We start from the raw sequence: 12,012 nt of genomic DNA on the forward strand, positions 1-12,012 counted from the left end.
AGACCCCCAGCTGCCAAAGCAATCTTTTGTAGGTCTTCCCCCCCCCTTCTTTTTGTTCTCTTAGTCATTTGATGATTAGGGAAGTTCCTTTAACATTTGTTGTAAAGCTGATTTGGTGGTGCTGAACTCTTTTAGCTTTTGTTTATCTGTGAAGCTTTTCATTTCTGCATCAAGTCTGAATGAGAGCCTTGCTGGACAGAGTATCCTTGGTTGTTAAAGTTTTCCCCTTTCATCACTTTATATATATCATGCCACTCCCTTCTGGCCTGTAGAATTTCTGCTGAAAAATCAGCTGATAACCTTATGGGAATTCCGTTGTATGTTACTTGTTGCTTTTCTCTTGCTGATTTTAATACCTTCTCCGTATCCTTAATTTTTGTCAACTTGATGACTATAATGTGTTGTTCATTTCAGTGATTTCATTCTTCATCTCTGTTTGGGCATTCTTTATATTTTCTGGCTCTTTGCTAAAAACTTTACTCTTTGCATCTATATTCCTCTTAGGTTCTCTGAACATCTTTGCCATCATTATTTTAAACTCCTTGGATAAATTGCCTACCTCCTCATCACTTATTTCTTCTGGGGTTTTATCTTGTGCTTTGGCCTGGGAGATGTTCCTCTGCCACCTCATACTGTCCATCTATTTGTATTTTTAGGTAGGCTAGTTATGTTTCCCAACCTTGGAGAGGTGGCCCTCTGTGGGAGATGTCCTATGTGTTCCAGCAGTACACTCCTCTGTTGTCACCCAAGGGTCAGGGTCCAGCCGGTTCCATTGTAGAGCCTGGCCTGTGTTTGTGGATTCCTTCCACAGGCTTCGGGATTGTAGTTTTCCTGTTTCTGGAATCAGCCCCCTAGTGGATGAGGCTGGACTAGAGGTTTATGCAGGTTTCCTGGCAGGAGGAGCCAGTGCCTGCCCACTGCTGGGTGAAGCTTGGTCCTGGACCTCTGGTGGGTAGGGCTGTGTCTGGAGGCATTTGTGCCTCAGGAAGTCTGCTGATGGGTGGGGCTGTGTTCCCACCCAGTATGTTGTTTGGCCTGAGGCTTCCCAGCCCTTAAGCCTACAGGCTGTTGGGTGGGGCTGGGTCTTGGTGCTAATGATCTAATCAAGATGTCAGCCTCCAGGAAAGCTCATGTAGATGAATATTCCTGGAGTGCCCGCCACCAGATTTTATGACTCCTGGGTGAGCCGCAGCCGTCCCTTACCTACCCAATTGATCCTCCAAAACCAGCAGAGAGGTCTGGCCCATGTTGCTGTGAAATCACTGCTTCTGCCCTTAGACCTGGCGCACGTGAGATTCTGTGTATACTTCCCAAGAGAATGAAGTGTCTGTTTCCCCCAGTCGTGTGGGGCTCCTGGAGTTAAGCCCCAGTGGCCTTCAAAACCAGATGTCCTGGGTCTCTTCCTCCTCCCAATGCCGGAACCCAAGGCCAGGGAGCCTGACGTGGGAATTTAGGTCATTTCTACTCATTTCCTCATACAAATAATGCTGAAACAAAAATACTTGCATGCATGTCATTTAAAAAGGAAATTTACAGGTAAAGGTTATTATCCAGATCAATGAAAAGTGGTACATGCCTTAATTATTTTTCTTGTCTTTTCTTGCAGGCCTTGAGAGTGATGGCAAAAATTATGAGAGAATGTTGGTATGCCAATGGGGCAGCTAGGCTTACAGCTTTGCGGATTAAGAAAACATTGTCGCAGCTCAGTCAACAGGAAGGCATCAAAATGTAAAATCTATGACTTTGCCTGAACTCTACTTTTTCTTCAGATCTGCTCCTGGGTTTTAATTTGGGAGGTCAATTGTTCTACCTCACTGAGAGGGAACAGAAGGATATTGCTACCTTTTGCAACAATATAATAAGGTCAATTAAAAACTTCCCAGGATTTCTTTGGATCCAGGAAATAGCCGTATGGGGTCCTTTCTGTGCACTATGAACGCTTCTTTCCCAGGACAGTTACAAAATGTTATGTAGTCTACCTTTATTTTTTATTAACACAAAACTTGTTTTTTTAAAAAATGATTGCTGATCTTATCTTTAGGTAACTCTGCTGTGCTGAAGGTCACCTTTAAGGGTAAAGGAGCTGGACTGCTGAGTGAGACGAGACATGTCTTATTTTTAAAGAAAGTGATTTTTCTCCTGGTTAGTACATTCTCAGAGGATTCTGAACCACTAAAGAGTTTCCTTGATTCAGACTTTGAATGTACTGTTCTGTAATTTTCAGGATCTTAAAATTAACGCTTATAAAAACTCTTATCTTGAGTCTAAAAATGACCTCATATAGTGGTGAGGAACATAATTTATGCAATTGTATTTTGTATATTATTATTGTTCTTTCACATATTCAGAACATTTACCTGCCTTTAAAATGGGATTGTACTATACCAGTAAGTGCCACTTCTGTGTCTTTCTAATGGAAATGAGCAGAATTGCTTAAAGTCTATGTGTGTTAAAACCTGTAGTGTTTTAATTCAAAAGTTTTATGTATCTGAGTAATCCACACTTTTTCTGTTTTGTTTTTTGGAAGAGTATTTGTGGTATGTCATTTAGTATTCCATTTTGAAAATGCCTTTCTCCTACCAAACTGTGCTTAAACCACTAAAGAAATGAAGTGGCATTAATTGGTAAATTGTTATCATGGTCATGTTTGGATATTCTCACATTAGGCTTTTGCAGTTTACTTTTGTTGTCCGAGTATACTGAAAAAATCAAGTGGCACTCTAGCTGCTTATAATACTTCAATAATTTAAAATCTGGAGCATACAGACTAATTTTTCTAAAAGGGAAAATTTGTCTAGCTGCTTATAAAAAGTTGTATGGCATTCTGTAAGCCATTTGTTTCTTTATCTGGTCAAAGACAGTGTTTTTTTTTAGGAAATGAATTACACTTAAAATTAGAATATGGTTAATGTTAATAGGCCTTTTTCTAGGAAGGCAAAGGTAGTTAATAATTTGAATAGATGACAGGTGTGTGGGAGTCGCGTTAGCCGTGTAGGCGTCAGTGTTCCGTGGGTCCTGTCTGTGTAGTGAGGGTTAGAGACAGCATGGCTGTGAGGTCGCACTGCGCCCGGAGGAAGGCAGCTTTTGTCTCCGTCTTTCCTTCTGTGTGCAGACGCTGCCACTGCTAACTCACGTGGCTGTGGAATGAATTCGGTGCGCCCTTGGTATTTGGGAAAGTGGTCACTAAAGAATATTCTGAGGATAGGTTCTCCATTTACAGATGTTTTTGGTCAAGTGTTTAAAGCAAATTTGTCATGGTCTTCTCACGTTAAGTTGAAACTAGCTTATAACTGATTTTTACTTCCAGTGCTAAAAGTCTGTAAGGTTTTTACAATTTTCAAAGTCCTCTTTATCACTGTGATCTTATTCTGAGGGGGGAAAATCCATCATAGCTGTGAGGCAAGACTTTTGACTACATAGTGGTATCAATTTCCTGATGAAAGGGTCAGAATAACCTTTACAGTATTTTGGTCAGGAAGAGGTAGTGGCAATTTACGCTGACTGAGCTGCACTCCGATAATGTCTTATCTCTTATACCTAGAATACATTTGAAAGACTATTTGGTCTTAAAGCCAAAGTAATTTTAGAATGAATGACATATTACATAGGAATTTAGTGTCAGTTTCATGTGTTTAAAACATGGGGAAAATATGTTTAGAGGTTAATGTTTTGACTCCAAATTTGAGTTTTTCTTCCCTGTAGTTACCATGATTTCATCAAAGCAAATGAGTGAGTTTGAGAGGTTTGTTTTTCTAATTGTGTTATATTTCCTGTTTAATAATCTCTAGCTTTGTGATCAGGTACTTTATTTTTTGGCCATTTCCAAGCCTACCAGATCTGCTTTATGAAATCCAGGGGACCAATGCATTTTGTCACTGAAACTATTTTTATATAATTTTAAGAACATACCAAAAGTTCTTGTCTGATTTAAAATTGTGATACATGATTTTTCATTTTCATATAAGGTAATCATCTTTTGCTGAAGAGATTCTTCATTAAATAAAAAATTGAGTTACAGTTTTACTGTTCTTGCTTAAATAAAATGTACTTTTGATGAATCAGGGAATTTTTTTAAAAGTTGGAATTTAGTTCAAAATTGGGTTTACATGTTACTTTAATTCCTTTTTTGGCTAATGGCAGTTTGATAAACTGCAACTGGGTAATATTGAAAATTAAAGTAACAAGATTTATAGATCACGATTACTGTGGCTATAAATTGCAGAAAAATTTGACTAGAGAATTAATTTTTACCATTTAAGAACACAAGCCTTTGTTTATACTGCCTATCTTCAGATGCTCACTTTCCAAGAATCAACTTGGCTAAGATATACCTTCAGGCAAATTATCTGTCCACTTCCATTTTGTCAGTGCTCCCAGAGGAGTGGGGATGGGAGGGGTATGACCTAGTAGACATCCCTGGTCCTTTCTTCATACCCTTGGCTCTTTTTCTCCTAACCTGTCTTCCTGCTGGTCCTTGACTCTGAGTAGGTGGTAGCTGTGGCAGTGGGAGTCATGCCAGAAGCAATGGCCATTTGTATCCTCTGTACGGCAGGGTAGGGTCCAAAGAGCTGAGCCTGTAGTTATGCTCCAGAAGTGCCTTGAGTCAGTATACAGTGCCATGGCCTCAAGAATTCTAAATTTCAGTTCTTACTATAAAATTCATGTGATCATTTTGCAGCTCATCCATGAGTTGCCTTTTTCACCCCCTACATCAGAGAACTGTCATGTTAAGAGTATTTTGTAAAACAAGATGACAAAGTGCTAAGTAAAATGCACAACAAAATTAGTATTCCACTAGATATGTCATATCAAGAGTTTTTAATTCCTGCACTGAAAGAGTGATTGACAATAAACTGTTTCTTGACCACGGCAGTGCTCTGGCTCCAGATGGTGGAGAGCCCAAATAATGGTTCTGTCACAGCTTGGCAGGAAATGCCAACTCAGATGTTTTTGAGATTCTAAAGGATAGCTCATGACGTGTACTGCGGCTTCTTGTGTCTGTTTGGGAATGCTGGAATACCCATGGCCCTCTCTCTAGGAATGCTGGACTTCGGGACATTCTGAGGATTGTCAGTACATTTGAACTTTTCAACCCTATTATGCAGTCTTATTTTCAATTGTGAACTTTAAAAAATAGTTAATAACATTCAACCTGTTTCTTAAAGCTTAAAAAGAACTTCAGCGAATGTTTTTATTTTTAAACAAGATTTGTGAATTGAATATCATGAACTGTGTTTTGATATCCCTTTTTCACATTGTGCCAATGGAATGGGGTGTTTGATATTTCTTTATATGTCAAGGAGATGCTTCAAAATATCAATTGCTTTAAACTTAAATTACCTCTCAAGAGACCAAGGTACATTTACCTCATTGTATATACGATGTTTAATATTTGTCAGAGCATTCTCCAGGTTTGCAGTTTTATTTCTATAAAGAATGAGTATTAAGTTGCTAAATTACTCCAATGGTACTGTATTGTTTATATTTGTACCCCAAATAACATCATGTATACTTTGTTTTCTGTATTTTATTGTATTTGTGCAAAATTCTTTTGGCTTTACTACTGTAATCTCTGCCCTTTAAGATGTGTACAGAAAATGTCCATATAAATTTTCATTTAAGTTGAATGATTTTGAGAAGCCTGTAAAGACGAGAGAAAATCAAACTTCAGTTCCCCATAAGTTTTTAACAATTGTATATTGTATTTGTAGTAATATTCTCAATGAACTGTAAATAGGAAGTAGAAGATAATGCTTATGTCCAGTCCTAACACTATAGTAGACAAATGGAAGCAATGCAAATAAATTACCTTTTTTTCCCAAGTGCTAGCGGCATAATTTAAAATCAAGTGTGTATTGGAGTCAGCCATGCTGTAATGTGATGGAGTTGCTATAGGTAGAGACTAGCGTCTTTGCATGACTCTCCAGTACAAATTACAGCATTATTATAACATATTGGAGAAATGCCTGTCTGTCCAAAGATGCATCTGCGTGTGTGCAGGTTTCTTTCCACTTGCTTGAGGGTGGTTCTGTCAGCAGAGAGGATGAGACATGTCTACGTGTGAAATGCTTTTGCCTCTGGTTCAGCAGATTTGCTAAGTTTGTGTTCCAGCGGTGTTATTTTGATTCTTAAAGGTTTTCAATGATTTTCAAAGGAAATTAATTTTCATCTTCTTTCCTAATTTAAGGATTTGTGAGAAAAAAAATTTGTTGAAGCTTTTTTTCGAGTAGATTTGAATAGTCCGTCTCCTGGGAGTGAGAACTTGGCTGACCAGAGAACTGAGGAAGTGGTAGAGGGAGGAGAGGCGGCCCCCAAACGCTGGGAGGGAGTGCAGACTGGATTGCTCTTTCATTCAAGTCTAGTCGCTTTAATTCAGAGACTGGGTTTAGGAGTACCCACCCCCACCCCCATAATAAAGACATCACTAGGATGTAGAGCTTTTGTCAGAAATTAGAAGAAAGATTATCTTTAAAGCATGTAGTTTTATAAGACTAATAGAAGGGAGAATTAGCTTTATCTCTATCTAGTAATCTCTTCTGCCTTTAGGGTTTCCTAATTTAGAGAAAGTGATTTTACATATACGGCCTGATGCACAGATTTTGCAACTCGGCTTTTTTATTTCTTATTTGAGGACATAGAAAACAGTGGGGCTTTTCTGAAAAGTGCGTAGAAGAATGTGATGTTACAAAAGGTAGGGCTCAGACATGTATGACTTTTTTAAGAGTTAGAAATGGAAAAAATCTTGTAAGATGACTATTTACTTTCTTACTGTGAAAGAATAGAATTATAAGAGGGATTGGCAATTTAACTATTTCAAAGAAGGAAAAGGGAAAAGAAATGGTTGAGGGAGTGTAAGAAAAATAGGGGATAAAAGGAGAGTACTGGTGTGGACCAGTGATGCGCACAGACTGTGGTAGACAGCACTTGGGGTATTAGTGCTGTACTAGATGGTGTGCAGGGAGCTGTGGCTTGGTAATGTTAGATGTTTTAAAGAAAAAACTCTGGGAAAGGTTATGGCTATCAACACTAAAGTTAGAGCTGCTGCTTGACACTCCTCATACCCACAAGAGAAATCATATGGTCACTGGATTCACAAGCTGGAATAGATGTGGGCAATGAGTGATGGATTAAATGCACTTTTGAGATTTAATTCCAGATGTGAGAGATGACTGTACTTGCCAATATCTAGCGTTTGAGTTTTGTCCAAGTACTTTTATATGCACGATCTCACCTGATTTTTGCAACTAGAATGGATAGTGACTAACTGAAGATGCTCTAAGAAGGTACACAGGGCAGAGAGGAGCCTGCCAATCCTCTATGGAATGGCCGAAGATGACCTGGGTGTGGATTTGATAGAGCATATTGAACTTTATAGTATTCAGCTAAAGTAGTGCTGAGAGGAAAATTTAGTTTTAAATACACATATTTGGAAAGGTATTTAGATCTCATGAAAAGAGATGCAAAAATCCTTCACACTATTAGCAAACTGAATGCAGCAGCAAGTAAAAAGGTTTATACACTGGACCAAATATATATCTTAGAATTGCAAATGCGATTTCACATCCAAAAAGTTTTATACCATATTAATAAAATGATAAAATCCACACGGCCAACTAAACAGACACAGGAAAAAGCATTCGACAGAACTCAACACCCATTCAAGATAAAAATTGAAACTAGGAATATAAGGCAACTTCCTCAACCTAAGTGAAGGATTTTTCAATCTATGAAAATTCCACAGCTAATATAGTTAATGATGAAAGAGTGCTTTCCTCCTGAAACCAGGAGCAAGTCAAGAATATCCACACATTTTTATTCAACATTGTAGTGGCGGTTCTATCCAGTTCCTGATCTCTCCCTGATCCAAAGATTAAAGGCATTCAAATCTGAAAAAGTAAAACTATTCATAAATGACATGATCTTGTATGATCCTCAGAAATCCACAAAATAGCTACCAGAATAAATTGTAAGGTTATATAATACAAGATCAATATACAAAAATCAGTTGAAATTCTCTATTAGCAATAAACAATCCCCTTAGAATTAAAAACTTCCACTCATAATAGCATCAGAAATACAAGAATAAGTTTCACTGAAAAAGTGTAAAAATTACTGAGAGAAGTTAAAGATCTAAATGAAGAAACATCCCAAATTTTTGTGGATTAGAAGATTCAAAACTGTTATGATAGTTCTCCCCAAAGTGTTCTCTAGCTTCAATTCAATCCATACCAATATTCTAGCAGACTTTGTTTAGAAATTGATAAACTGATCCTTGGAAATGCTAAGTACCTCAAATAGCCAAAATTATTTTGAAAAAGAAGATTAGAGGAATTCCCCTACGCAATTTCAAACCTTAAAAAGGTGCAATAATCAAGACAGTGTTTGTTGGCATAAGGACAGGCATACAGAGCAATGGCACAGGATTCAGAGTTCAGAAATAAACCTGTAAATATATGACCAAATGATTTGACATATGTGCCAAGACATTTCAGACTGTGAAAGAACAGTCTTCAATACAAGGTGTTGGGACAAGTGGGTATGCATATGAAAACAGAAGACAGGAAGACCCGTACCTCATTAGAGACCTAAAGATAAAAAGCAAAGGCTACACAACTTCTAGAAGAAAGTGGGAGAAAATCTTTTGTGACCTTTCATTAGGCCAAGACTTCAGTGTGACACCAAAAGCAAAATTTAAAACATGTTCATAAACTGGACAAAGTTAAAATCTTTTGAGCTTAAGAAAAGAATCACTGTTAAGGGGAAAGAACTGAAAACTGAGGGGAAAAGTTTACAAATCATGTATCTGATAAAAGACATATTCAGAATAAAGAACTCCCATAACTCAAGACAAATGATCCAATCAAAAGTGGCCAAAAACTTTGAGACATTTTCCATGAGATACATGAATAGCTAGTAAACAATTTAAGACTGTTGATAAAATTAAAACCACAATAAGCACCCACTTCACACTATAATGGCTATAAGAATAATTTTAAAAGACAATACCAAGTGTTGGTGAGGACTGGAAATTAGAATCTTCATACATTGATGGAATTTAAAATGGTACAGGCCCTTTGGAAAACAGTTTCTCTTCTCATGGATAATTTCTTCATTAGTTAAATATAGAGAGGGGGTATCAAGATGGCGTAGGATGTGGAGCTCATCTTCACAAATATCAAAAATACATCTACATGTGGAACAATTTTCATGCAGAACTAACTGGAAACTGGCAGAAGTACAACCAAGGCTGCAAGAAAGATTCCCAAGTAACCAGATAAGACAGGGAAAAAAGCACTGGGTCGGGACCTGTGCCTCTGAGGAGTCTTAAGAGGAAACGAAAGATTGCATAGGTGGCCTCTCACCCTGGGGAGTGAGTAGGTTGAGCCAAAGACTGAGTGTCTCAGTTGTGAGGTCCTATGTAGGAGAGACAAGCACCCTTGGCTGCTGGGAGAACCACTGAGACAGAAAGGCTGGAGAAGCCTAGGCTCCACTTGCTACGAGTGCGCAGATGCTGGCTTGCCAACAGACAGAGCAGAGAGAGGTCTGCCCTAGTGGCTGCTGCCTCCTGCATTCCCCAGTCCTACTTGGGGGAACACCCAGGCCCCACACACTCCACACCATAGGCTGGCACAGGATCTAGAGCAGCTGAGTCCTGGGAAAAGACTATCTAGGGACACAGGTGGCCTGGAGGGGCTGGGGTGTGGTCCAGGTGGGGCGGCAGCGACTACTGTTGGCAGTTACTCAAACAGAGCCACGTAGGCAGCCCAGCCACTCAAACTCCCATGACCAACATACCAGGATCCCTGCTCCCAGTGCAGTGAACACTGAGCCTGCCCACTCTGCACCGTAACATGGCATCAGATCTAGGGCTGCCAGGTCCTGAGAACAGACTTGATCTCAGGACACCAAAGCAGCCCTGGGGACCTGGAGTGTGGTCCAGGTGGGATGGTGGCAGTCACTGTTGGTGCTTTCTCAAACTGTGCTAGGAAAGCAGCATAGACCTCTGACAGCAGTGCAGCTGCTTCAATTCCTGCAACCACAATGCCCCAAACCCCAGTCCCAGCCTAGCAAACACTCTGGCTCCACCCACTCCATGCCACAACATTGCACTAGATCTGGGAAAACACAGCAGAGGAAAAGACACAAGCTTCGGCTGTGTCTGAGCAGAGCCACAGACACCTACACAGGCAGCACATGAGACCTCTGTAATCACGTGGGCCTCACCTACTGCAGCACTCCTCTCCTTCAGGGCAAAAGCCCCCGTGCGGGGCGGAGGGAAAACACTTAAAGGTAACAGAGACTGCTTGAGCCTGAACCTCAGGGCTTCTGCTCCAGCAACTTGGGAGCTGACCCCCACCCCAGGGATGGCTGAAACAGACATTGAGCAGAGAGGAAGTCCCACCGCACACTCTGAGCAGGCTTTAGCTTCTCCAAAACCAGTCACACCTCCAATCATAGTGGCCAGCAGACCCTGAGGAAGGATGTGACTGATATCCACATCAAATCTAGCCCTTGCACCAAAGACACTGGGCACATGCAGTCTACATAGGGATGCTTCCACACAAAAACACCCTTCAATACCCCAATAGACAACTTTCACGTAAATTCAGAGACAGAAAAAGTTAAGTAAAATGAAAAGGCAGAGGAACCCCAATTAAACGAGCAAGAGAAAACCCCTGAAAAATAATGAAACAAATAATCAGTCTACCAGACACTAGGTTACAAAGTTAGTAATAAAAATGCTAACTGAACTAAGAGTATTGATATAAACACTGATCATTTTAACAAGGAACTAGAAACTATAAAGAAGACCTAATCAGAAATACATTATTCTATTTCTGAGATAAGAGAAATGATTGCTGACTCGGTAACATAAGTGATCTGGAACACAGAATAAAGGAGAATCACCCAATTATATCAGCAGGCAGAAAAACAAATGAAAGCAACATACGAGATCTATGTAATAATATAAAATGTGCCAACAAACACATAATAAGGGTTCCAGAAGAGAGAGAATGGGATTGAAAAGGTATTTGAAGAATTATGGCTGAAAACTTTCCAAGCCTAAATAAGGAAACAGATACTCAGGTACAGGAAGCACAGAGGGTCCCAAGCAAGATGAACTCAAACAAACCTACACCAAGACATATCATTATTAAAATGGCAAAAGTTAAACAGAATCCTAAAGGCAGCAAGAGAAAAACAGATTCAGACACAAAGGAATCGCTGTAAGGCTATCAGCTGATTTCTCTGCAGAAACTTTGCAGACCAGAAGGAATGGTATGATATGTTCAAAGTCCTGAAAGGGGAAGAGCCTGCAACCTAGGATATTCTACCCAGGAAGACATATACGCTTATGACTTTTTTGTATTTCTGTGGTGGTTGTAATTTCTTCATTTTCATTTATTTTATTTATTTGTGTCCTCTCTCTTTCCTTCTTGGTGAGCCTGGTCAGAGTTTTGTCAATTTTGTTTACTCTTTCAAAAAACCAGCTCTTGGTTTGATTTGATTTTTTTCTGTTTTTTTTAAATCTCTATTTTTATCTCTCCTCCCTAATCTTTATTAGTTCTTTCCTTCTGCTGACTTTAGATTTTGTTTGTTCTTTTTCTAGTTCTTTTAGATGATAGGGTAGGTTGTTTATTTGATATTGTTCTTGTTTTTTGAGGAAGGCCTGTATCATTATGAACTTCCCTTAGGATTGCTTTTTCTGCATCCCATAGATTTTGTGTGGTTCTGTTTTCATGCCATTTGTCTCAAGGTATTTTTTAGTTTCTTCTTTGATTTCATTATTGACCCATTAGTTTTTTAGGAACATACTGTTTAGTCTCCATGCTGTCATTTTTTCCTCATTTGTTTTCCTGTGGTTGATTTCTAGTTTCATGTCATTGTGGTTAGAGAAGATGCTTGAAATAATTTCCATCCTTTTAAATTTGTTGAGGCTTCTTTTGTGCCCAAGTATGTGGTCTATCCTAGAGAATGTTCCATGAGCACTTGAAAAGAATGTATATTCTG

At 39.2% G+C, this 12,012-nt stretch overlaps 1 protein-coding gene across 6 annotated transcripts in view; it reads left to right on the forward strand.

The window, feature by feature from the left end:
- The window catches only part of TGFBR1 (transforming growth factor beta receptor 1), an 83,313-nt gene extending 77,491 nt beyond the window's left edge, over window positions 1–5,822 (forward strand). For 5 of the 6 annotated variants that reach the window (XM_074361896.1, XM_045515239.2, XM_010952935.3 and 2 more), the window contains one exon: window positions 1,607–5,822. In XM_074361896.1, coding sequence (XP_074217997.1) covers window positions 1,607–1,732 — 126 coding nt within the window. In that variant the 3' untranslated portion in view covers window positions 1,733–5,822. The remainder of the gene's footprint in view (window positions 1–1,606) is intronic. The other variant, XR_012506448.1, reaches the window with a different exon arrangement.
- Window positions 5,823–12,012: the final 6,190 nt, after the last annotated feature.

This window comes from Camelus bactrianus, chromosome 4, assembly GCF_048773025.1.
Source record: "Camelus bactrianus isolate YW-2024 breed Bactrian camel chromosome 4, ASM4877302v1, whole genome shotgun sequence".
In the NCBI taxonomy this organism is placed as follows: Eukaryota; Metazoa; Chordata; class Mammalia; order Artiodactyla; family Camelidae; genus Camelus; species Camelus bactrianus.